The sequence below is a fragment of the Anser anser genome (assembly GCF_964211835.1).
Source record: "Anser anser genome assembly, chromosome: 5".
Lineage (NCBI taxonomy): Eukaryota > Metazoa > Chordata > Aves > Anseriformes > Anatidae > Anser > Anser anser.
Genome location: NC_139725.1, coordinates 5,378,529 through 5,405,681, shown reverse-complemented (window position 1 = coordinate 5,405,681; position 27,153 = coordinate 5,378,529). Strand labels below are relative to the sequence as shown.

The 27,153-nt window shown below is 37.7% G+C and overlaps 1 protein-coding gene across 33 annotated transcripts in view; it reads left to right on the top strand.

Moving 5' to 3' along the window:
* Positions 1-27,153, top strand: part of SOX6 (SRY-box transcription factor 6) — a 482,345-nt gene that overhangs the window by 283,585 nt on the left and 171,607 nt on the right. For all 33 annotated transcript variants that reach the window (XR_014585612.1, XR_014585613.1, XR_014585614.1 and 30 more), the window contains one exon: positions 4,522-4,601. Coding sequence is in view for 29 of the 33 variants with exons in the window: in XM_083840231.1 (XP_083696357.1) it covers positions 4,522-4,601 (80 nt within the window). In the remaining 4 variants the exon portion in view is untranslated. The remainder of the gene's footprint in view (positions 1-4,521; positions 4,602-27,153) is intronic.

Sequence of the window (27,153 nt, the reverse complement as noted above, 5' to 3'; positions counted from 1 at the left end):
CCTCCATCTTGCAGTGCCTCAAGTATTACTTCCTTCCAGATTTGTGGCTAAGAGGCAACAAGGAAGCAGGATGATGACAGAGTAAAGATACGGGGTAATGCTAGGCAGCAGCCAGACCGTTCTTTGAGCTACAGAGTGAGGGTGTGCTCTGAGCGCAGAGCAAGAAGGCCACTCTTCATGCTGGCTGTATATTGGCAGTTAGTGCAACCTGGAAACCAATGACCCCTTTTGCTTGATAGTCTTCTGAAAATGTTTTGTGTTCTGTCAGTTCTTTACCAGATGTGGAAAGTACCTACGAAATACATTAATGAAAAGACACTTTGAGGCATGGAGATTGTAAACCTCTAAGTGCTGTTTTTTAAAAAGAAATTTTAGAGTGATATGCTGCAATGCATTTTCAAAGCATGTCTTCATATTTCATATCAAAAGTGTATAAAGACCATGATTAGAATGGTTGAGAAGAAAACCCTATATGCCTGCCTAGGTCATCCTGTTTTATACACTAAAATAATTTGCTATAATGGCAATACAATAAAGTGTGAAAATTAAGAGTATTTTCCTAGGCCAGTGGGAAAAATAGTAAGAAATAAATGTAAATTTTTGTCATGATTCTGTTCTTGCTGTGGAGCAAATCAACAGTAACTCCTCCGAAGTGTCTGAAGACAAAATTAGATAAACCATGACAAAAGAAACTGTCAGAATTACTGTCATCTGGCTTGACCTCAGAGCATTCCAACACTGTGAGATATTTGTCATAAAGCTAATTAAGCTCATTGATTACAATAACTAATCTGCATAGCTAGCATCTTCATAGGTCTGCTGGGTTTCACTGATACCCATCGTTGCAGTTTCCATTTGGAATGGGCCTTTCAGAAGTTTTTCCTGAGGTGGCTTAAATTTTAAACAGCACAGTACTCTATTTCAGTAAGCTGGTGTTCTTCTTGGCAGGTGAGAACAGAAAATGTACATCAAATCAGCTGTGTACTGAGTTGGCTGTGTATCTTTGGATGGCAGAGGTGCTGCATAAGTCTCATTTCTAATGGAAATTCCCCAGCGCTTAGTCTGTCACGTGTTCCCTGTGGGGTTCTGCTGGTTGGAACAAGGAATCTGTAACCTCAGGATCTGTTTTTGCAAACCATATGTGCCTCACTTCTAACTATTGAGAGCTGGAATTGGTAGTAGGCAGCTGAATATTTTCAACTGGGATTCGCACAAACATTCTTTCCCTGCAGGCAGACAATTGTTAGGGCAGCTGATTTTACTGAGATGTGAGGATGGCAATAAGGCAGTGCTGTGGCAAACCCTGCTTGGATCCTCCCTGTTCAGGAAGACCTGAAGATGTGTCATCAGGCAGAGGAGATGCTGCATAGTGTTGCCTTAGCCAGTTACCTGTGTTAACCTCTTCCTCACTCTTGATGTCCCTGCACAACCAAAATGCACATCAAGCATGGGCATATTGCAGGTGTGGATGTGTGTATCCCTGCTGCATCCCAGCATGTTGTGAGGAGAGGTACGCTTTCCTCTGTCTGCTCATTATGCCTGGAAGTGTAGGTCCTGGAGTATGTGGTCTGTCACAGCTCTTCCGCTGCTGTTTCCTATTATTCTGTGATTATACAAGGAGAATGTGCAAGTGGCAGTTTGAGATCCATATGTGAAGAGACAGGTTTTAAGTTATAATCCCCAAATGGGCAAACCATCATCAAACCAAAAACTTTGTGAGTCAGATGAGGAGAGTCAGTTTGTGTCTTCCAATTGTGTTTTAGGAAATATGGGTAGTAAACCAATGACTTTCCCTACTGTGGGTCTCACAAGAGCCGTCTCTTCTTTTGGCCAGACTTCTTTCATTTCCTTACAGCTCACAAAGCCACGGTCTGGAAAGTAAGTCCATACATCTTATAAATAAAATCCACTAGGCTTCATCGCTTCATCCAAGACAAACAGAGAAACATTTACATTATCTCTATGTCGAATAGCATGGTACAATTGTGTGCTGATTTTATTCGCTTGGAAATGTTGCTCAACCTGACAAATGAAACAGAAGTCTGGCATACTTTTCCATGGCTTGTAAACACCAATTTATATATAAACAGCAGCAGCCAAATGTAAATAGACAATCAACGCAGCAAGGAGATTGAAGAGATCAGTTTGCAAAACATGACAGATTTTCTTCTTTTGGCATTCTTCGCAGTCCTGGTTATCAAAGGCCAGCACACACCAGTACCTAAAGCAGACCTGTTTGAACATGTTCTGTCTTCTTTTGTATAAATTTAAAAGAATGTATCCTCACGCAAGCATTCCAAATTAAGGAACAAATTTGAAAAAAATTGCTACAATATATTGACTGATTTCTTGCCAAGACAGCTACTGAGAAGCTTCTTGATCAATTCTTGCACTGGGAAAATTAGACGGGCAAAATATGTACATTCTGTAATTAAAAACTAAAATCAACCCATTCCCTGCATGCTCAGTTTCCTCAAGGGGGAAAAAAGAAGAAGATACCTTTGCTCTGCTTTTACTGCTTGGTGTCAGCAAAGTATTCCAGTGCTGACAGAGTATTAATTTTTGTTCTCAGCATAATGGCACTACTAACACACTGGGACTTAACCATAATTTAGGGTATTAAAACAAGGAAAAAAAAAAGAACAGCATTATGTGTTCATAATAAATAAATGGCGTAACTATAAAATTATACTTTCCCGTAACAAAAGAACTGTAGCCAACAGGTGAGCAAGAGAACACTACAGGGTGTGGTAGAGATACTACTGAGTTAATTGTGAAGCCAAAAACTCTGTATGTGTGTGTGTATAAAATATCTGGCTATTTCAAACCATAGGAGCGTGACAGCTGTGAAAAAGGAGTGCCGCAGGGAATTCTTCTAGAGTTTGTTTTTTTAAAAAAATATGTTTGACATGGAAAATGTTTTAGTACAAATAAAGCAACTGGTATTGAACTTAAAAAGTGTATGTGGAGGGGGAGGGAGAAAGAAGAGATTGCTGTGTGGAACAGGAATGAATAATTCATGATATTTAAAGAAAGAATGCCTCCAAAATGTTCTGCAAGGCAGTTCATGCTGATAACTCGGATGGTTATTTTCCCCCCCATTTAAAGCATCATTAATTCAACATCTTTGTGATTTTTTTTAAACCTTGTAAGATACTTCTGAAAGAAACATTATTTAACTTAGTTTAGGGTCTTATTTATTCAGATAATTTCATATAAATATCAAAGAGATGAGTAGAATTGCTTAACCATAAAAAGAGACAGCTTTAGTACTTTAAGAAAAGATCTAGGCTTTTTGTTGCTTTTTTTTTTTTTTAAGGAAAAAAAAACAAACAACCAACAAACAACATCATTGCAAACTAAAATCAACCTCATGGAAGGGGGAAAATAAGAGGAGATATTTTGAACATTACTCCATAGGACACCAGTACAATATAGTGTTAGTGAATGCATTGTAGCTGAGCTCCCTGTGCAATCAGAAGCCAATTGTTACTGGACTGTGTACAAGCTCATACTGTGCTCAATGGCCTGATGAGGTATTATGGATATGATGCAAAGAGACCTTGTGGATTAAGCATGTACAATTTATTAAAAAAGTGAAACAACTGAACATTTAAACTGAGCTGAACACAATGGCACTTCAGGTGGTAAATAGGAAGAGTTCTGAGGAATCCAGTGACTGCCAGGACTTCAGGTGTCACTATTTATTTGAGGGGGTTGACAAAAACAATCTAACTCATGGAATGTCCTGACTATATTATTTTGGATGTCAGTATTTTCTGTCATTATTACATTATGCTTTCAGCATGGAAAAGTTCACACAAAACAGACCGATTATGATAAATCTCAAAAATGTACAGAAGAGCAGCCTGTTAAAATGTAGCCTACAGATAGTACATAACACTGACTTTAAATAAGAAGCTTGAGATGAAGTGATACTCCATTAAGTCATAGTTACAGTGTAATTTATCCTTCACTGTATTAATTTTTCTATTACAGATTTCACTGTTAAACTGCTTCAGCCTTCATTCACTCTTTACATGGACTGATTCTCAACAGCACCGTGCAATGTAGTGTTGCACTTATTTTGGATCGGTAGTATCTCTTGTTTTCTGAAGTATTTGCTGACCACTCAATGCAGTCGGCACACATTTTCAGTTCCCAGAGATATTTTTTTCCTCTGTGAACCACTGGGGTTTCCTCGGCTGTCTTACCTGTGTGTCTATGGCCTTAAGCCCCATTTTGTGCCCAAGCTTACATGCCTGATTTGAGCATTGCTTTTGAAAACGAAAATCATGAGTATCACATTTATGTTTTGCCAGTTTGCCTACCAGCTATCTGTTAACAAAAAAGTTCCAAGGGAGCGTGGCAAGTCTGTGCCCAGCGAAGCCTTTTGTTTTTGCAGATGTTTAGGCTTAGAGGAGTGCTGTGGAGCACAGGCAATCCTAGGTCCATGTTTGCACTTGTCTGCTGCTATTCTCTGTTCATTGTCTGAACTTGCACGCATTGTTCTCCCGACAGGTGATAACTACCCTGTGCAGTTCATTCCATCAACAATGGCAGCTGCTGCTGCTTCTGGACTCAGCCCTTTACAGCTCCAGGTATGTGCCAGAACAAAAAAATGTGGGATCGAAGCCAACATTTTAGGGGAAAACTGCTAACCAGCTGTATGCTAAATAATAGTCTGAATGTTAAATAATTTTTGAGCACAGCCCAGGAGGATTAACACCTTATGTACTTACAGTACTGCAAATACAGCAATATGCGGCCAACATTGCTACTCTGAGTGAAAGACATTCTTCTGTGTATTTTACATCAGCAGAGTTAATCGTATATTTTTAATTATATGATGAATTGATGGGAGACATGTTCAAAGATATTTTTCTACTTTATTTTGATTTAGGCTTTCCACTATAGCTGCACTGTGCTACGTTTAACTGGGGCAGTGAGTGTATCAAAACCATTTTTTTTTTTCTCAGACAGTGTGGGGTTGACAATACAATAAATTGCAAACTCTTTTGGCTTCTGTATTTAGGTAATCTCTACCTTTCCATGCATTAAGCTGGTCAGATGCCAAGCATGGTCAGGAGCCTTGGTTTGGTCGTTTATTTATTTTTGGCATATATAGAATGAAATGTTGTGAAAGAAAGATTTATGTGCCATATTATTAGCTAGCTTTTTTGCTGCAAGAAGTTTTTAATTTCACAAGAAAAGACACAACAATGTCATAAATAATGAAGAAACAGTCAAAAGCTTTCAGAGTTAAAATGTGTGGAAGGGAAGTGACAGTGAACATGAGAGGAAAGGCCATTAAAGATGCATGTAACTATTTGCAAGTAAACCTTTGAAACCCCTGTTAGAGCTGGGTTCACATTTGAAGTAGAAATAAATTGTGCCTGGAGTAGCAATGTACTGCCATGTTAATATCCAAGTATCTACTTTGTTTACCCTTCTGCAATTATACCATTTTTCAGAGGGACCAAAGCAAATTAAACATCCTATTGTCTCTGCTGAGTGCTGATAGGAACTTCTTGCAGAGTTAACGTAGGATAAGTGAGAACGGGACCAAAACTCACTGTGTACTCAAGGTCCAGAACTGTCAAAAAATACCCCTTCTGCTTATGTCTGACCTAACCTAAAAGCAGAACTGGGAAAGGTAACACCCTGACACTGAAGGGAAAGATCTCCCCAGATACTTTTGGGTCATGATAATAATATATTAAGACTACCTTGGACAGACTTCAGACCAAAGGGGAGTTTTTCAAAAGGAAAAATACCAGGTACTCATTTTTATTTTTTTTTAACCTTTGAAAATCTGTATTTGCATACTTACTGAAGCAAAAGTCACATTAGCTGTAGTTGAGAAAATACTTCAGAAATCAGCTTTTGTGAACAGAAAGACTATTTTTGCTACCTTTGACATTCAGTGCAACAAATAGCTTACACAAGACTGTAATGCAGGAAGGGATAAAAAAACAAATAAAAATGCTAAACTGCAACAGAAAAAGGGTATAAAACACACACTCCATTCTTTTTTTTTTGTTGTTTTTAAAGATCCAGTTTTAGCTGGGGCCCACAGATCTATTTGCACATCAGCTCTGATCAGAACCTACAGCAATAGTGCAATTTCATTAATTTTCAGAAATGATAGACTGAGTTGTTAAAATTGACATGCACAGTTAGAGAAAAGAAAACAACCATAGAAGAAAGTCGTGCTAATAAATCCTGAAAGATTTGAGTGCTTGAGGGCACAGAATTTCCCTTCAGATGTATTTATTATAAAAGAAAGCTTTTTTGTTTGTTTCCCCCCTTTCTTTTTTATTTGAATTTCACTTCTGTGGTATTTCAAAACATTTAATGTTTCATGGTCATAAGAGCTTAATTAAAAGAGTACTTGGCCTTCAGCTGGTTCCTGCTCATCTGATTGTCAAACTTTGAGTAAATGAGTAAATTTTACTCATTCCTAGTATTAACATTTTCTTTGTGTAATTTCCCTAAGTGTTCCCTAAAAATATATATATTTGGGTATATTTGTGGGAGGGAATTTGTTATATTTGATGTGTCATGAAGACTGTTAAGAGTGTAGCATTTCAGCTCATATTTTTCATCTTTGCTTCCATTCCCTGTTCTTTCTCCATCTTTCTTCCTTTCTTCCATACACCCCACCCACTTATTTATTTACTTGAATGCTGTGATCATGGTATGTGCAGATTCCTAAGTGCTTAAAAATACTGGTCACAAAACTAATCTCTGTTCCTTCCAGCCAGTGGGAGAAATAGCTAATTCATTTGCAGGTTTAGGTTTGTTTCTACATGTGAGTGTGTGTGTTTGGAGAACATGGGTAGGGAAAGCTATTGCAATAAAACAAGCATTGCAGGAGCTCTAACATTTGAACTTTACCAGGGCATTATTATAGATTATAAAATTATATTCTATAATCCACATCCAGCTGCAGTGGAAATTCTCTGACAGCTTCAAGCTTGTAACCTCTCCTCTTTTTTCACTTATGTTGTTGGGGATGATTATGCTTTGAGTAGGAGTTAGTAGCAATTTTGTGTTCTCATCCTTCTGTGTGTAAGGACAGCTTCTATGGAAACTCTGAATCTAATAGGACAGAAAACAATTTACTCCCAGGTACTTCATGTAACAACAGCAATTATTCCACAGAGGATGTTTCTCCAGTGGGCAATTTGTAACTAAAGGTTTGCCAATTTTATTGAAACTGTTTAGCACATTGGTATCAAAATGTATTTTCTCTGGATTGTATGCCTGTGTTTCACCAATGGATAATGCATCACCTTGAGTTAAAAATCTTTATTGAAGTCATATGTAGGAATTTCTCAAGTAACTAGTTTCAGTATCACGGGCCTTGCAAAAAAAAATTAAAAAATAAATCATTCTCCTTCAACAACAAACCTGAATATAAATCCCACATTGTTATCCATCCACTCGTGAAATTTTGCATCACATTGATTAGCTCTTGGTAAAGCACCATTAATACTCAGATGTAGCTTTCAGTATTCTGAAAGAAAGTTAAAGTTACTAGACATTTACACCAGTCCGCGTTCCAGAATTGGCAGCATGCTCTGCTCCAGGTTGACATCAGGTAGCTTTTTGTTTTGTTTTGTTTTGATACTGGTCTCGTGAGGGCAATGGTGATGATGAAGGTGACAAAAATATAAACTAAAAAAATCTGTCCCGCATTTCCTATTGACAGCCCAGCCTTGTCTCACTAGTTCCTCAACAATTTGGCCAAGATTTAAAGAATATGTGTGCTAGATCCAAGCCTTGTTAGGGACTCTCTGAGTGGGAGAGAGCCTTGCTGGTGAGTTTAAGAAGAGGGACCAAACCAGGTCACCCTTCTGGCTTCAAAACACTGTGAGTGAATCCAGCCACATCAACCTTCTGCTAAATAGTTTGCAATTATATTACCAAATGCATCAGCAGCAGGTATGCGCAGTGATGTGTGAGCCAATTCTGATGCATGTGTATGACAAAAGCATGTTGCTTTTAATTAACCAGTTTGAGCAGAAAAAACTGTCAATAATTTTCTCTTTGCTCCTCTTTTATATACCCACCTTCTCTGCCATTTCTCTCCTTTCCTGTTTCCCTGAATTTTGTTCCTAGTTGTCAAATGATTGCAGTGATATTAACTGATTCTAGATATGTGTGCAGAGTAATCTTGCTAAAAGAGTGAACATGAAATTGGTTTTCCCAACTCGTGGTGCTGGTAGCAGTAGCCTAGTTATTGGGAAGTCCCAGTGGTGGCAGAGGTGGCACCTATATGTCCTTGCTTTCAAACAAGGAATGTTACGGTATGCTCTTTATGGTTTAAACATCTGCCTTAATTCTTAGATGCTTCTACAAAGCAGTCTATGTGCTAAATAAGGAAATGTCGCAACTCTCACAACCACAACTGATAAACTGTTGATAGAAATGGAAGCACTACAATGATGCTAGTTGGAGTTATTCCTAAACAAAGTGAGCACTAGGAAAAAAAGCAAAGCAAAAAAGCTTTAGTTCATAACTTCTTTCCCAAACTATTTGTCCTTCAAAATTTATCACTTATAACCCTAATGAACCTTGGCAAGTCTTAACTGTAGTTGCAGCTGTGTTCTTGAAGCCTGAAGTTTTTATAATTCATTAAAAAAAATGTAAATCTTAGCTAAACACATATTTGTCTATTTCTGCTCTCCCCTCCCATCTCATTCTACTCCTTCATACCTTCTTCTAATTGCAAACAAAGTAAATGACCTTTTGTTATACCGCTGGGTGCGGATCCAGCGCACCGCTGAAGCATTGCATAGCCTGCCTCAGGGGCACAATATTAGTAGAGTGAAGGCCAAAGAATGCTATTTTTAGTTGAACAGTTCAGCAGATGGAGGCATGAATACTCATATATCTGAAGGTTGAGGGGTTTGAACCGTTAATTTTGATAATGTATTTAACCCTGGGAACAATCAGAAACTGTAACTCTAAGGTTACAATGCTTTTGACCTTTAGAGAACAGAGGGCACTCAGTACAGTAAACAATATATTACATTTCTACTTATTCCAGTTCTCTCACACATATAAATTTCAGGACACAGTTGACATTTGCTTTCCTCAGCTATTTTAGGGCTGGTCCTTAAAGCAAGTCAAGAAGAATGTGCAGGAAAGAAGCCAACGTAATGCGACAGTCATGTAAATACAGCCTTTAAATAGCTAAGATGTTACATGTGGCCTTTTATGAAGAAATATTATTTTCAGGAACTAGAATCTTGGTGACTTATTATTTCAATGAAAAAGTTGTTTTAGTGGACTGCTTCTCTTATGGAGTTTCCTCTATATGTTGTAAACTTAAAGCAATTTTTTAGTGGGGCTAATGTGATCTGATAGTGATAGCTTACACTGGAGGTGATTTGGTCCCACTCCGGTACCACATCATGCAAAGTGATGTACCTGCCTTATGTCTTATTAAATGATGCATGCTCCTCTTCAACAAATATAGCAGTTAAATATTACGCAGCTTAAGTATTTCTAATTAAAATATCTCCATGTGTCAGCATACTGGTAATGTATTATTTTAATCCATTTATTTTGTTTATGAAACAGTGACATATGTTTAGATTGTGAAATATATGAGCCTTAAAAATCACTTTATTGAAGAAAATTAATTTCTACAATGCTGTCTCAGTAATGTGTTCACTCACCCAGTCAGTCACTGGCAGGGCTGCCAGTCTTAATGTTGGTTAGACACAGTTTAACAGTTTTATCTGACATAACACTCTCAGATGTAGGCAATAATAATTTTTTCAAATGCAAAAAAGATGGGCCTTTCCTTTTTCCTTTTTTTTTTTTTTTTTTTTAAACACAATGAAGAATGGGGATTGGGTAAATGTGAAAGAGATTTGGTGGGACCAATCAAAATTAAAAACAGCCAGTTACCTTTTCAAAGTTAGACACTGTAATTTGTTTGTCAGTGGGTAGATGTTTGGGTCAGCACTGCGAGTGAGTGACTGTCAGCGGGAATTCCTATAAGACAAGTAATTTCCCTCAATGTATTACTGACAGATTGCTCACTTCTTCGAATCACTAGAGAAAACAAACTTAATATTGTTACAGGCAGAGTTTCTGTCTTCATTAGCCTTACAGAATGATTTTATCTAGCATTCAAAGACTACTGAGCTCTAGGTGGGCATAATTTAACAGAATCTTCCTTATTATGATACAGTGAATTGTGGCCTAAATTAAGGGAATGGTGTGTGCAAATTTCAGTGTATGGAAGTAATAAATTAAATATTTTGGTCCTTTTCTTATGTAGAAATTTAGGTTGTAGCGGAGGAAGGAAAGAGGTTAAAAGAAGGTTTTATTACTGCTCTGAGAGACCAAGTAAGCCCTTTAATGAAAATAAAATTAAAAATATGCCAAGCTTGCAATACTTAAGAAAATTTAATTAAAATCAATGAAATAGTTATACTTGTGCCTTTCTCTACTTGAATGTTTATGTCTGTGTGTAATATCTGTGTTATCAAGTTGAATTATATCAGTGGCAGCATCAATGAAAATGATATCATTGAGTCAATATTTTATCATATAACCTCCTTTCTTTGCAGAATTTCTTAATACTCCATCTTTCGCATACTGCTTCTTATCTTCAGCCCTGAATTATCTTATAGACTCATTTTCATAAGAAAGGACAGCCCATCAAAATTGAGACTTTTTGCCATAACCTGTCAATTCTGATGAAATTGTTGCCAGAATTTTCCTGGCTCCTTCAGTATAGGCATTCCTAGTAAAACGAGGAATTCTCCCTGTTTTCTTCAGCTTAGTGAAAAAAGACAAACAAAACCATTAGCTAAAGTAATCAGCCTGGTACAGCCAGCAGCATTACAGCTGCAAGACCCTTTTCTCACCCATTTAATGCCCTCTATCTCCAATAACTTCTTTAAACAGCAACTCTTTGTTACTTTCATTCTTGCTTAATGGAACAGTGTCGCATTATGTAATAAAAAATTTATAGAACAGTTTAAAAAAGAGGCTTTTTCTACAGTCTGTAGCAGTTCTAGTACTTGTCTTGGATGTGGCAAGCCTAAGTCCAGTCTTGGGCTTGTCCTTCCTGCCGCAGGAAGGACACTGGCCACCAGACTGTCACCAAGCCTGGAACAGCTCTCTCTTTCTGTTCCCTTCAGATGGCCAAGCTCTCCTCCATCCAAAGTGCTCTCATCCTGCACCTGCTCTCTTCCGCCATGCAGGAAAACTTTTCAATCTGGCAGCTAGGGATCAGGCTCCTGGCGTGATTCCCATCTTTTGCACCTTTCGATCTTACCAAGCAGGACAGCTGCCTTCCAGGCCCATATGCTCTGTTACAGGGAGAATTTACCATTGGGATCATAAATGGCACTGAAATAAACTCACTTATCAGGAAACGTGTATGTTTAAAAGCATGTCATCCTTATAGCCTGGATTGCAGGAGGTTTCCCGTGTCTCCAGTCTGTACTAAGGCGGACGCTCAAACCCAAGTGACTGGAGGAGGCTGAGCCCCCAGCGTCAACAAGACTTTCCTGCTGCCTTAACCACTGGCAGCCCCTCACTGAAAGCCCAGACTCTATTTTAAAATAATTGTGCTTTGCAAAGCTCCCTCCCTGGGGTGTGTATCCACTCAGAAGCCAATAAGAAGCAAATAAGTTACTGCTGCATTTACTCATAGAGCACCAGAGGCACCAGTACTACAGTGTGCCATTAGGGGCTGAGCACGTTTTTTAAAGCTCTTTTAGAACTGTGGCATCCCTTTGGGGAGCAGGCTGACTGTGAGGCATTCTGTGAGCTGGCAGTTGGATTCCTTCAAGCTTTCTAGAAATGTATATGGTGTATGCCTTACAGGAATTAGCTGCAAGTGAATATGTTTCTGCAATTTTACTATAGTTCTGATAACTATAGAGTAAGCTGCTTAATTTGGATACAAATACAAACATGAAGGGTTTTTGCCTGTGAAGGTGTTAGCGTATTCAGATGTTTAAAAACTTAGCAGCAATCAGATTAAAGGCAAACTTGTTTTTACATTGTACACAAAAGAGAATACGCTTCTGTGTCATCGTTCTTTCCTAACTGATATGGTAAGAGAAAACTTAACAATTCATCTTTCATCTGTAGTAAAAATCTCAAAAAACTAAAAACATTAAGGTTGGTTAGGTGGGAGCTTCTAGGTCTAGACATACACACACACAGGGTGTGTGCACTCACAGGAAACAGAAGAATTTTAAAGAGTTGTGGACTGGACAGGTATCATCTGCCTTGTTTTAGAGGGTGTTTGGTTGTAGAGAGCATCATCTTCCACTGACCCAGTTCAGAAAACGAGGGAAAATCATAGAAGATGAGTTAGAACTCCCCATATCAGTGTGTAGATATCACTCTTTAATAGAGCCTTGTTAGAAGATGGAATAGGAATGGTATTGCCTCCTAACACCCTGCTTGTCAACGATGCTGGTTGTGTATTTGGTCTGTGATGCTTTTGAAATCCTTATGATTGAGAAAGCAGAAAATCATCCCAACTCACAGAAAGTAATGAAATCACCTGTTTATTCTTAAGACTCAGCATGAAGGTTGCATATTGCTGTGGGGCACAACAGAAGGCTTGCATATCAGTCCTGAAAGAAAGAGACTGGAGGGAGGATCTTAAGGAAAAAGGGAAAGAAAAACAAAGCATGCTTAAGTGTCAGTGTTAAGGGATTATTCGAGACCTAAAGAAATCATTCACAAAATTTAGTAAAGTCAGCACAAGAATGCCCATATTTTGGTGGTCTGCTTGAAATACAGCAAATAGCTAAGCATGAAAGCAAATGAAGAAATATTCCACATGCAAGAATAGTGCAAGTGTGTTATCATGCCCACTGGTATTTTTGGAAGTGAAGTGAACAGTAAAGAGAGGTAAAGTCCTTTGAAGGAGTTGCACCATTTGTCCTACAAACTAGAAAAAGTCACCAGATTTAACTAGTTTACGGTTTTATTAAGTAGCACATCTGGGAACTATCCATAGTAATCTATACATAATATATAATATAGAAATAAGTCTATCCCAAAGAGTTGTGGTGAATGGAGTCAAATCCAGTTGGAGGCCGGTCGCTAGTGACACCCCTCAGGGCTCAGTACTGGGGCCAGTCCTCTTTAATATCTTTATCGATGATCTGGATGAGGGGATCGAGTGCACCCTCAGTAAGTTTGCAGATGACACCAAGTTAGTTGTGTGTGTCGATCTGCTCAAGGGTAGGAAGGCTCTGCAGGAGGATCTGGATAGGCTGGACCGATGGGCTGAGGTCAACTGCATGAAGTTCAACAAGGCCAAGTGCCGGGTCCTGCACCTGGGGCGCAACAACCCCAAGCAGAGCTACAGGCTGGGAGATGAGTGGCTGGAAAGCTGCCTGGCCGAGAAGGACCTGGGAGTATTGGTGGATAGTCGGCTGAATATGAGCCAGCAGTGTGCTCAGGTGGCCAAGAAGGCCAACAGCATCCTGGCTTGCATAAGAAGCAGCACGGCCAGCAGGTCTAGGGAAGTGATTGTCCCCCTGTACTCGGCTCTGGTGAGGCCGCACCTTGAGTACTGTGTTCAGTTTTGGGCCCCTCGCTACAAGAAGGACATGGAGGTGCTCGAGAGAGTCCAGAGAAGGGCAACAAAGCTGGTGAGGGGTCTGGAGAACAAGGCTTACGAGGAGCGGCTGAGGGAGCTGGGGTTGTTCAGCCTGGAGAAGAGGAGGCTCAGGGGCGACTTTATCACACTCTACAGGTACCTTAAAGGAGGCTGTAGAGAGGTGGGGGTTGGTCTATTCTCCCACGTGCCTGGTGACAGGACAAGGGGGAATGGTCTAAAGTTGCGCCAGGGGAGGTTTAGGCTGGATGTTAGGAAGAACTTCTTTACTGAAAGGGTTGTTAGGCATTGGAATGGGCTGCCCAGGGACGTGGTTGAGTCACCATGCCTGGAGGTCTTTAAGAGACATTTAGATGTAGCCCTTAGTGATATGGTTTAGTGGAGGACTTGTTAGTGTTAGGTCAGAGGTTGGACTAGGTGATCTTGGAGGTCTCTTCCAAACTAGATGATTCTGTGATTCTGTAATTCATCCAGTACAGACCATCTATTCTGCTGTGGTGTTCAACACCTCGGGGAGGGCTAAGATCAGGTCTCATAATCATTTAAATGCGGTCCCAGCACTTCTGTTGAAATATCGTCACACCCACAACGTATCAGAAACCGTGGCAGGCTTATGTGAAATACATGTTTACTGGAGCAAAATACATGAGCGTACAATGAATTTGTAATAGTAAATTCCCAGATACCTAGTTTTGAGGTGTAAATGTGAGTTTTTTAGATGTAATTTTTATAAGCTGATTTGAATATGTTTTGCATAATTTTGTGTGCATTTCCTTTAAGGAAATTATTTAATTTTCCTTGAAGGTGCATGAAAGTTCTAAATATACAGTAAAAGATCAGTGTAAGAGATCTGCCAAGCAGCCTGTAAAGCACAATTATTGGTAATGGTTTAAAATACCTGTAAATGGGGCTTGTTTTCTGCTGCACAAAGAAAACATTTCACTGTTTTCTGCATTTAAATATACATTTTAAATATGTTGACTTATCGGGTAACACAGCAGGCTGAACAGGGACAAGCCATTTTTAATGGTATGTTAATTGAATGGGATGCTATAGACGCACCTGAGTGACTTTTTTTCCAGATGTGCCCCAGCTGACTGATAAAGCTTTTACTGATCAGTAGAGCTGATGTATATTTATTATATCCTTGTCTTCTGTCCATTTTTGCTAGTGAAAATAATAGAATGGCTGCAAGCTACCACATGAACTGTCTGTGTCTCTTATAAAAGTATGAAAACATTACAGCTTCCAACCCCAAGCAGCATTTTTCAAAATTCAGCTCTTAATTGTAGAGCTGCCTTGGCGTCTTCTCACAAGACGGGGACCCAGACATGGGAATTATGAGAGGTAGTGGGAGGTAAAGAAGGGCTCTTCCTTTTTCTTGCCTTGCACCCATTTATTGGTGGGATGGCGTCTCACTATTCTGTCATGGGAGCCCGTAGAAATCTAATTGTAGTGCTTTCGCCTCTCAGTATGATTAGTGGTGGGTGACTGTTCAGTTTTCTTGGTCTATGTCTGTATAGTTCCATACAGGGAAATATCACAATAGCTGTACTTGGCAACTTGTTCGTCTGTGTGGTCAGACAGTGAATGAACCCATCAACCTTGCAAAATATTTCTAGAGAAGATTTATTGCCACTTATTTTTTCTGTTCTGGTTTCTTTTTCTTTTATTTAAGCCTCTGATTTTTCTGTCTAGCCAGGTTGACAGACCTAGAAGGTCCACACTAGAAGCAGCAATTGTACAGCTGTCTTCTCTCCTGAATTGATTTAATCCTGTAAAAATCCCTGTAGGATTAGGAGAATAATTATATTTTTAGACCCCTTCAGCTAGGACTGTCTACATCACTGGCAGTCATACCAGTGACACGGACATGTGCTTACTAGGAAACTCATTCACCAACTCATTTCACACAGTTCAACAAGCAGTTACTCATAATTGCTTATAATCCTGCTGACATGAGCCAGAATGAAACTCCTGACTTCTCTCACAAAACCCATCTATGTGCTGCCATTATTTTTTTTTTAATTTAGAAATACATGAGATTCTGAAATACAACTTTTGATGAGCTTTGATAGCTATCATCCATTCTGCAAACTTACTGTAATTAATTGCTTTTCAATCATACGATTTTATTTCCCATATAACAAGGGTTCTCTTTAAGCAGCTCATCCTTTTTACACAAGCTTTAGTCCAGAACACATTTCCATGCGCAGAGCAAGTGCAACTGTCTGAATGGTTAACTGCTGCTTATAGAGACCTCTCACATTTATTGTTAGAGATAGTTTGTATTAGCAGGAAATTAAAAAAAAAAAAAAGAAAAAAAAAAAGAAAAAAAAAGATTCCTAGAAGTTTCTAAAATTATATCAGAAAACATTTTAAATTCCGTGTATGAATAATTGGGTTCACAAGGTCACCAGAGAAAGTAGAATTATGATATTGTAAAGTGAATGGAAAAAAAATTGGTGATCTGGTGCAATGACCTGGTTATGTTTTCTAGATAGATCTGGTTATATTTTTATTTTAAGTAGGTGCTGCTTGTCTGCTTTCCTTGGATAAGGAAAGAGTTTTACGTACTAGAGCCCTTGTTTGCAGCTGCCTTCCACATTTGCAATGCTTCCTGGTCCTTGCTTGCTTTCTTAGGTGAGCTTGTTACTCTGTGAACTTTGGTGCGATCCACAATTTTGGTGAGGTAGAATTTATGCTATAAAACTGCTGAAAACAAATTCTAGTAGAAGCAAATATGGGAAACTCACATAAGAATTTACCTTCAAATTTCAGATTCTTTGTTGAATAATATTACCCAGTGGAAACTTAAAATGAATTTTTATTCTTCTGTTTTTTTAAATTTTATTTTATTACTCTTTATTTCATTTCACTTCATGTTTCATTCCTTTTCCCAAGCAAATGCAATTGCTTGGGAAATTGCAAAGCAAATTGTCCTTTGCTGTGATTGGCTTTATATCAAAGGTATTTGGGTTTAAATTAACTTATATTTTATTTAATTATTAAATTGTATATCAAATACCCAATGGTCTTAAGCAGAGTATGTCTGGTTATTTTGTAAAATCATAAAGAAAAGTTAAAGATTTTTTGCTAATATCTAAGGTGTCTGATACAACGTAATCTGGCAGAATCACAGAGATAAGTCAGTTGTGTTCTTTCCTGTGTGTGTTAAACTACAGGAGACCTGTGATCAAATAGTAGCATATCAGTAATCTGACAACTTTAAATGAAATAATTCCCATTTTTGTGCTTAAGAGGAAGAATTTATTAATCTTTGTGCTATCTCTTGTTGAGGAAATGGAAGTAAATTTTGATGAAGTTTCTGTATATTGTTCCAATCTGTTTTTTATTGCTACTTACAATATATCACAACAGCAGACTTTTATTAATGTTCACACCTTATCTTTAACAGGAATATTTTACAATTTTATTCAACTATATTTTGTTCAGCCACTGTAGTAGTGCAGTAATAGTGTATCCCTTTCATGAGTAGCACAAAGAAAACGGTGTCTTATTCAAGTTCACAGAGGGCATGTTTCAGTGGAAGCACTCAGGGATAGCTCCTAGTTTCTGGATGCTGGTGCTCACCCCACGCAGAGGTGGCTGGCCAGGGAAAAGGCCAAGCCAGGAGGTTGCACTGTGAGAGTGCTCCTGCTTTGCAATTGCAGAGGAAGACTACTGGTTAAAATACCTCTCATTAGGTCATTCTCTTGAGGAAAAAAAAAATTCAGCTAAAAAATGCACTCTCTGTTTTGGCTTTGATCTTGCTTTCATAAAAGACTCAAAGAATTTGCATGGTAGTATACAGCTAGTCCATTATTGTTGCTAGCAAGAATGCAAGAAAATAGATATGCTAAGTGGGAGAGATGTGAGCAGTTAGCATTCCTTTATTATCAGAACTTAATCTAGATCAACTAAAATGCTTGCTGTTTTTGTCATGCCTCGAGGTAAAATTTCAGTGGTTATATATTCCTGTTTTTTAAGATAAAAGATGCTTATTGTTTTAGAACTCCTAAATTACTATCTTTAGGAAATTATAAATACGTAATAGGCTAAGTTCACCTCATTTTTAAGTATTTTGTACAAAAGACAATTGTTATAGCTGTGGCAAGCAATTTATGCATTACATACTTCTGTGCTTTTTCTTCTTTTGTCCCTTTCTTACATCATAAATAATTAAATAAGGGGAGAATTAGTAAGATGAGCAAACTAAGGTGTTATGGCCTTTTCCTCCATTAGGAGGAAAAGTGATGTGTACATATTGTGTAGAGAGGGTTTTTTTTTTTTTTTTTTTTTTTTTTAAACCATCACATTTTCTTTCCTGCTATTTGTATAGATTTTTCTTTCTCAGAGAGATCCATTTGAGATAGGAAATGATTAAACTCCAATTTTGGGATTCCAGGCATTTTATGTTAATTTTTGTGTCTGCATGTAGTTTTTTTAGTGATATGTACACTGAGCAGTGCAACTGCAGTATTTGACTCCTACCCTAAATCAATTCCCTATTTTGTGTGTCAGTCTCAGTGTATTCAGCAGGTTGTACGCCAGCAGATGAAACAGATGTTTAGGCCATACTGGGATGGAGCGGCATGCTGCATCAGGACCTGGATATTCCTCTTGACATCTGGATGCTTCTGGGTTGGGAAGCCTGCCTTAGGCCAGGAGGCTGTAGGAGCCTTGTGGCAGTGAACATAGGGTCCTTGCTGCTCTTTAAGCGATTAGTGCACTGAAGCAGCAATAATGCTGAATTATCGCTTGGTTGCGTTCTTCTAAGGAATCTTGGGACAAAGAGAGAGTCAAGGAGGAGTATTTACAGTAAAGTCATGTTCAGGAAGACAAGACTAATTACCACATATTAAAAACCTTTCTTTGAAACAACTTAATGGTAAAATTGTTACAAACACTTCAGGAAACTTTTTACAAAGCCGTAAACAAATAGCTTACAGAAAAACCTCCCTTTCTCATTTAAAATCATTAGGATGAAAAAAGACAATTTCAGCTGTTTTCCAATTTCATGGTCTGGTCAAATTGTATGAAACAGACAACAAAATGTGACTGAAGACATGAAATCGAAGGTATACTAATGCTCATGCCTACTAGAGACAAAACTGGGAACTTCTAATAGCTGCAGGGAAGTATATTAGGTATGGAAGCTGTCTGACTTATGCATTGATTCTTTATAGTTTCACTTTATCAAGTTGAAAATTGTGCTGTATGTGCTGCTACAGCCTAAATTGTCTGCTGCAGCACTTTCCTTTATGATGTCTGTTATTTAAACACAATAGACATAGTATATTGCATGGAAATAGGTGTTTAATGTTTTGTGATTACTAGCTGTCAGACAAAATAGCATTTAGCATGGGTTTCTTCCCCCGCCCCCATCTTTATAAATTTTCATTGTTAAGACTATTTTGCGTTTATATGAGGGCCTTCCCAAACAGATTAGAGTTTTTTGGAGAGCATCAGGTAATATTCTGAAGAAGACTGGTTTGTTGTTCTCATTTAACCTCCAGTAATCTAAAGGGGTTATATTTAATTAACACTGGCTAAAGGCCTGACCTGAGAGGCAACCAAAAGTGATTGAACTGCATTTTCAGATCCAGGCTGTAATCTGTTGGGAGAGGAATAATAATAATAATAAAAAATTAGAAAGCACCATTTACTGAAATTCTTTCCAACTAAGCTGTATTTCAATGGGCCATTTAATGCTCAGATGGACAAAGGTATTACTTCAGTCATTGAATTGTAACAAACCCTTTCTCAGAGGCCCAGTTTAAAAACTCTACAGGAAAAGTGGCTTAGCATCATATTCTCAGCAGACCAACACTCAGTCTGTTTGGAAAGGGGAAAAAAAAGAAGTGAAATGAGGTGAGACACAACAGCCAAGTCAGTGAGGATTTTTGCCTCTCCCTCCAGTCAGTGGCTTCACAAGGGAATTACTCTTCAGAATGCAAGAGCTCCATATTCATTACAGAGGGCTTTCAAATATATACATATTTTTAGTAGCTGTTACTTTGTTCCCCGTGGTCAGCTTTCGGCGGCCTCCCTTTGTTCTTTTCTGACATGGCAGAAATGTAGTTTTCTCTCTGAGGGCATTAGAGCCCGTACCTATGCTTTACAGGGTTAGATTTTTGACTCGGTCAAGATGGAAGAAATAGGAAGTCTAATTTAAATACCACAGACTGAGACTCTTGTGAGCTGAGTAGTTATTTTGTTTCAACAGAGCCAATGTTACCTATATTCTGTGGTGATGTGAGATACCTAATGTACTGTCTGAACTTTAGTTGTATAAAATTTTAGGATATATCTGTGAATTCATGATTTTTTTGAAATTTTGATGCTGTCTCATTAAAAATTCTCAGCAGCCTCGTCTCTCATCACCCTATAGGGTGATGGGCTGACGTTATATCTTGAAAACTTGTCAAAGCACTATGAAACTAATAAACCAACTGCTTTACTTTCCAAGGGGAAACAAATACAATATTACAGAGGCAACTGCCAGGTGCCAAATTATATACATTGTCTTAGCTACTTGCAGTGATTGATAATTTATTTGAGTTCTAAGCATTCTTTCTTGGCTTTGCCCAGAGCTTTACAGTAAACAGGTTGTGAGCAAGCATTTGCTGAGAGATTGTATTTAATTGTCATAATTAAATGAAATCAAAGGCATTTGATTTCTAAGGAGCATGATCTCAGGAACAATACATAAATGAGAGTTTCTGCATTTAGGCAGCAAAGCAGAGTGAGCTGTTTTGATGGCCATTTCTACTTCATTATGTCAAAGTAGGATGAGGTCAATAGAATGGGAAACAGTTTCCAAAAGAAACAAAAATGGTTTTAAGAGCACCTTAATGCATGTGTGCCTGAAGGCAGGTTAGATCTTTATTGCACTGGTGCATGTATTTTAGCTGTGCAGTGTTCTTCAGATTTACATGACTGTAACTGAGAGGGACTTTGATGTTGGATGTCTATGCTGTCAGGCCATAAACAGGTGGGGATGGGGAAAAATGAGTAAGTCTCTAAACATGGATCTTGCTGCAAGTATTTTCTCATTCCACTTGCTTGTTTCTTCTCTTTTCACAGAACAGCAGTATTAGTTTTGGGACCAGAATGTATTTTCTGTCTATCCTCTACTTCAAAATAAAAAAATCTAATAATATTTAAAGAAAGATTAGTCAAATGGTAATTTCGTCTTGAGTTTATATTTGCCATTACACTGAAAACTGAAGTGGGTATTTTGTAGCTGGCAGTACTTATTCAGGCTCTCCCAATACAAGTATATAGTATGACAAATAAAACCAAACGTACAATAATTGTGCAGGAGTCACAACATGTAAGAGTAAGTCAAGGATAAAAAGTCTATCACTTTTCCAGAACACACGCCAACGGGATCATTGAGTTCATTCATGTTTTGAGCAGGACTATTGTATGTGCTGTGGGACTGTTCTCTGTCAAGTAAGGACAACTTGCCTCTCCAAAAGATGAGGCAAGAAATGAAAATCTATGAAGAATAGATATGGTCTTGCTAATTGTTTTCCCCAGCAGAAGTCTGGATCTTTGTCACTGACTAATTTAACAGATCCTCTTAACATCTGTCCAGCAGACTGTGGACTTTATTAGCAGACAAGAGACCCACCAGTCTTAGAGCCTGCTGGGTCCGTCTTCATCTTCACAGCTGTGGATTAACTCAGACTTTCCAGAAGAGGACAACCATATGGGATAATTGGTGTCACTGGGTAGCTAAAAAAAATACGAAGCAACAAATGTCATCCAAACACAATTCACTGTTTTTACAGCCACAATTACTAGTCTGTTTAAGAAATAAGAAAGGCAGCATTACACTAAAAAAAGAAAATCTATTCATATCTGTGTGGGAACCTAATCAGGCTCTTGTTTCCAATGACGATGGCTCCACAGTTGCACCAGGTCTGCAAAAAGAATGCTCCTTTTGTGTGCCGATAATGTGGAAGCGATAAAATTTCCTATAAGAGACATATGTGTTTACATCATGAGATGTGTTATTTGACAAAACGCTTTGTTCTCTGCATATTTTCCACTCAGAGTTTCATGCTGGGTTGTTTTGCTGGAAAGCTTTGATTAGCTAGAATTAGTTGCTGAAGTAAAATAGACACTTTTGTTTTATGAGTCCTCTTGCTGAGCTGTAAATTATAGTAAAACATATAAGGAGTGACAGAAAGAAGTGCTGATTTGAACCTCTGACCCATGATCGGCATAAAAACATAAGATAACTCTTTCAAAGGACTACTGAGAGCCATAAATATTCCATGGTCCACTTAAAGTTAGGCCCTTTTAACAAAATAAAGCTGTTATTTTGCATAAGGGGATCTTGACTCCACAGTGCTACAGCAATGTGAGCTGCAGTATCTAAAATGTGTAGAGATTCTTTTATCTTTGGTATAGGTTGGCCATTATCTGCAGCAGGGCAGCAGAAACTATGAGAGTGATTTTTCTTTTTCTGAACCAGTACAATGAATTTCTAGTCAGTAAAAGGAGTTGGAACCAGCAGGCATTCAGTGGTAAAATCCAGGTATCTGTTATTCTGCACCTTTAGAGAGGAGCAAAACAGGAATTTGTATCTTCTAAGAAGACAGGCACTGAGTGGAATTTAGGGCCAAATAAGAGTTTTCCTTGATAATATATAGAATAGTAGTGACAGACACTGAAATTACTTGTGTTAATAGTTCAAAAAACCTGAAGTGAATGAATAGGAATAACTGGAAAAATTATTCTTTTAGCTTAGATTTATTTTTTTTCCAGTACATGCACACCTGAACATACGTGGAAAACTGCAGTCTTCTAACTGTTCCTGTGAATACAGAATGTATTTGTAATTTTAAAATCTCAGTTAGTTTGCACATATTGGTCTGTAATAAATCTGGGTGCACATTATCCAGCAAGTACATAAATAATCACTGCAACGGTCTTTATTATTGTGACATTCGTTATGATAATTCATTGGCTGCCTGCCTGTGTTACACCTTAAGGCCTTTTACAAAGTTATTTGGTGCAGTGTTATAAGAAGTAGAGGCTAGTCACACTCCCTAACAGTGAGCTGACACTGCTGTAGGGAGATATACGAGTTTTAAAATCTGAATGTTAACTCCACTATGGATAGGTTAGGCATGTAAAAACAAGGGAAAGAAAAGAATGATGGTGTTAAAAGGAAATCATGTACAAGTATTTTGCCACTGGAATTCTACAGAGAAAAAGAATTTCTAAAAATTTGTTGCTTATTATTTATACTGTTTCTAAATCAAAGACTTATTTTCCTAATTGTTACTCCAACTTCCTGTAGCTGTACTTGATCAACACTGTTTCAAGTATACCCAAATAAGGCCAAATAGTTCTCAAGTCATTTAGCATAAACCTGTGAGTTAAGCTAATGTTGCATACTTGTTGGCTCTTAAATAGCACTTGCTATCTGTGTGGTGGCATATGTGAAGATGAGAGGAGGGTCTGTCCCGCAGTACTTGCTCATCTTTAAAACTGACCTTAATTTGATTTTTTATCATTTTTCTTAGTACTAATGGAGAAAATGCTAATGAGACATCCAAATTTCTTCAGAAGATATTTATAAAATACAGTCTTGTAGCAGGTAGCATTTACACAAATACATTGCAAAATAAAATAAAGCATTCACTTTTAGCATCAAATGCTTTATCTGTTAATTTGAAGGAATCTTATTAGCATCAACAAAAGCTTTGATTTTTCCAGGTCTCAGATTTTTTTTAAATTCAAATAACGGTTGCTTTTCTGTATATGTACATTTTCTTTAGTATACGTAGCTTTCCTTCTCTTTCTCCTCTTTCTCCTCCTTTTGTGTGGAGAGCACTCCCAGGACACAGATGCTGAGCTACGGAAGGTGTTTTTCTGGTGACGGCATCTGGCTTCTTGGCAGACTCTACAGGCAGTAGCTGCCTCCAAGTTGCCCCTGGGTTTGTCACACGGTTAAGTTGCTGATGAGTTACTTACGCTGTCTCATGTTTCTGGATGCCATTTTCTGTTAACTTACCTCTCACTCTAAGGTTCTGCATCAAAAGGCATCTTCAAACAAAGAAAGACAGCCTTGTACTACTTATTTTTTATTTTTTCATATATATACATAATCCAATAATCCCTTTTGTTACCTTGGTGCTAAAGTAGAAGCCTCAACTGTCGTGTTAGTCCCTGAATGTAATTGGTGTAAAAAACATCTCATATATATATATATAAAGCCATCTATATACAACAGTAGGAAGGAATAAAAACAAATATCATTACTTTAGAAATGGTTCTTGCACACATTAAGCTGTGTCTGAGTTTTTTTAGTAGGATACTTATGCTTTTGCATTGTTTTTTTTAAAAAATATTCCTGACCTGGACTGCGAAAGGCTGCGCCAGTGACATTGGGTCAGATCAGCAGTAAACATTTGATTAGCTATGATATCCAAAGCATGGGGTTGAGCACTAATCCATTCATCTTTCAAACAGAAAATAAATTTTTCAAATGTGGACTTTGTCAAACAGGATAAATGAAACATCAAGATTATTTTAAGCACCTCTACAACAGTTGTAAAAAAAAAAAAAAAAAAAGGCTGTCAAAAAGCAGTCCAACTGCAGGTGGGATTATTTGGTAGCTTCTCTTCAGAAGCATTTGTTGGAAATAGTAAAGATGTTGTTGCTTTTGGTGAGCTTGTAAAACTCTTTGTGATTAGACAGTTCTGAGTGTTATTATTGTATGTAACATACTTGGAAGAAAAATTCTAGAATTATAGCTTTGCAACACTATGTACTAAATATACTATGGAAAAAATAACTGCATTACCTCTTGTAGTGCAGGATTTCAACAGCACTTGCAGTCACTCCTTAAAGTTTTTTATCTTTAGAAACCAAATTACTCATTGTCTAAATAGCTGAACTTTCATCTCTATAAATAAGATATTTCAGCTTTGCACAATTCATTTAAAATGCTGACAAATAAGGATTCTCACTTGATTCTCAGTAGTTCTATTGTTCAGTGTCATTTAGTGTAGCAAGTGTATTTGTTGAAGATGTAACAGGACTTGCATTTTTGGTAATGAAAGACTTTAGAATTAATCTGTGTCCATAATATTTAGCCTTTGTTTCTGAGAGGAGGAAAAAAAAGAAAAAAAAAAGATGATGATAATAATAAAAAATCTACGCCTCAGGAGAAATACTGTACAAATACATAAAAAGGAGTGTGTCTTTTCACTTTGGTCATAAATCTTTTAATAAAAGAAAATAAAAACATAAATGTTTCTAGAACAGATATCTTCTTTTTTCCTTAGCTCAAGCTAGTTTCCACTGCATTTCTCTCTAGGTCATCTTCCAAGTACATCCACTGCAATTCATTGTGCTAGGTCAGCCTTCATCACCTGCTCTTTGATTCTCTGTTACACTGACTATTATGTTCACTCTCTTTCTTAACTCCATACTTCTCCTACTTCTTTGCTATTGTTTCTTCAGAATTCTACTGCAAATAATAATGTCTGAATTATAACCCCACTGCTGTAACTGAATTCTCCCTCACCAAAGCGGTCAGTTGAAATGTCTATTTATTTCCTTTTCGTTCTTGAATATCCAAGTGCAACTGCTGTCTCCATTTCTTCCCTGGGCTTATCTACCTGAAGAAAGTGCCTCCCTCAATAGCAGCAGTTGATCACTTCTCTTTATTGAAATATCTTATTTTTCCACAAGGCCTGCCATTGACAAGCCACTGGTAAGAAGGTTATGATTATCATAATTCTGTGTTAGGTGGTAAAACAGCTTGTCACAAAGTTAACAAGTTGTTGTCAGTGCAAATCTCCCTTAAGTGTGTTGATTTAAGGCCCATTCTATTTTCCTCACCATGTGTTACTTCTGTAACATTTGATTCTCAAAAATTCTTCACCTTTATTCATTCGTTTAGACATAGATGCTGCAGCCCACGAGGTAAGTACCAGTATTTCTGTTGTAAAAATAATAATAATAATAAAAAATCTGGTGCATAGAAAGCACATTTACTGGGCTCAGTGTCATTCAGCAGAGCGTATGTGTAGGAACATCACAGGACTACGTGCAGGCAAAAAGGGACCTGAGCTGATGAAAGAATTTTGATTATCCAAAGCTAGTTGAAAAAAATAGTTGACAAACTATTGAAAAAATGTTGTGGAAACCTGGGAGAGGGATGTGTAGGCCTAAGGCCTTTGTCTTCTGGTAAGATATGGATGAACATTGACAGTGAAGGCAGTTATCCATGTATAGTGTGAAAATATCCCACAAAGGTGCTGTCAAACTTAGATGACATTAAGAAAGGTCTAAACATTTGGATAAGCCAAGATGTTCTATTATTAGTTCACAGTTTTGTTTGTCAAATTTTAGATTGTGGATGATATATTTTTATAAATACAGTGAGGTGGAAATAATTCATCAAATGTCGTAGGCAATTTCAAAAGCTGGGAATGCTTCCCCTCTTAGCCCCCAACATAATTCTCCCCCCAGTTATTATTTTCATTACTTGTTTGATTCTTCTTGGATTGTAGCCCTAAGCAGTAGGAAGGGCTTGGTATGAATTCTGCTGTTTCCAGGTAAAAAAAAAATCAGTATGTACTTGTGCTGTGCTGTGGCCATGCTGAGTACAGCACTTTCTCACTCAGCTGTTGTTTTTCTTTTGGTAGATGAACATCATTCTGACCCATAGTGACCTCCAACTTTCATAAATTCCCCTCAGATTTTCAGTTGATTAGGGTTAGAATAGAGTTTTGGAAACAAGTGCTTAAGTTGATAAGCTTGTGAGTTCACAGGTGCCTAAGTGTGAGACTTCATTTGCCATTGCCTTAAGTGAGACTTATGGCATTTCAAAATCCTACTCTTCAATGTCAGATCATGACATTACAAGAAACCTGGTTCTGAAAGCTGTAAAACTACATCCTTAGCTTATTTTCAAAATTGTTAACTATTGCAGGAGCATTCAGTAACTCAAAATCAGTATTACTTATAGCTGGATTCTGGGAACTGGATTGTAAGAATCTAACTTAGTGACCTTTTTGAAAAAGAAATAAATCAGGCCATATATTTTTAAGGATTCTTAAAACAATCATGAATACTTGATGATTTTGAATATCTAATTTGTAATCAAGAGCCTTCTGAGTCAGTGATCGGCATCAGGGTTATGTAAAGCTGCTCTCTTCATGTGCTAAAGATATAGTGAAAAGAAGATACGGTTCGGTGTTTGAGGTAGGTTAATTTTTTTCAGTCACTACTCAATAGCTGGTGGGTTAGAATTTCAATTGAAAAAATTCAATTGAAGATTTTCCTTTTCAGCACTGAAAGCCAACAATCAGCATTCATTCACTTTTTTTTTGATTTTTTTTTCTCCTTAATCTTGCAAATAAAAGCTTCACAACCTGACCATTTCAATGTGAGGTCCTAAATTTTGTGCTATGATGGTGCTATTTGCAAAAATATCAATTTTATCCCTGCATCAGTGGTGTGTTTTCCAGATTGGCTAGCTTCCCGTCCAAACT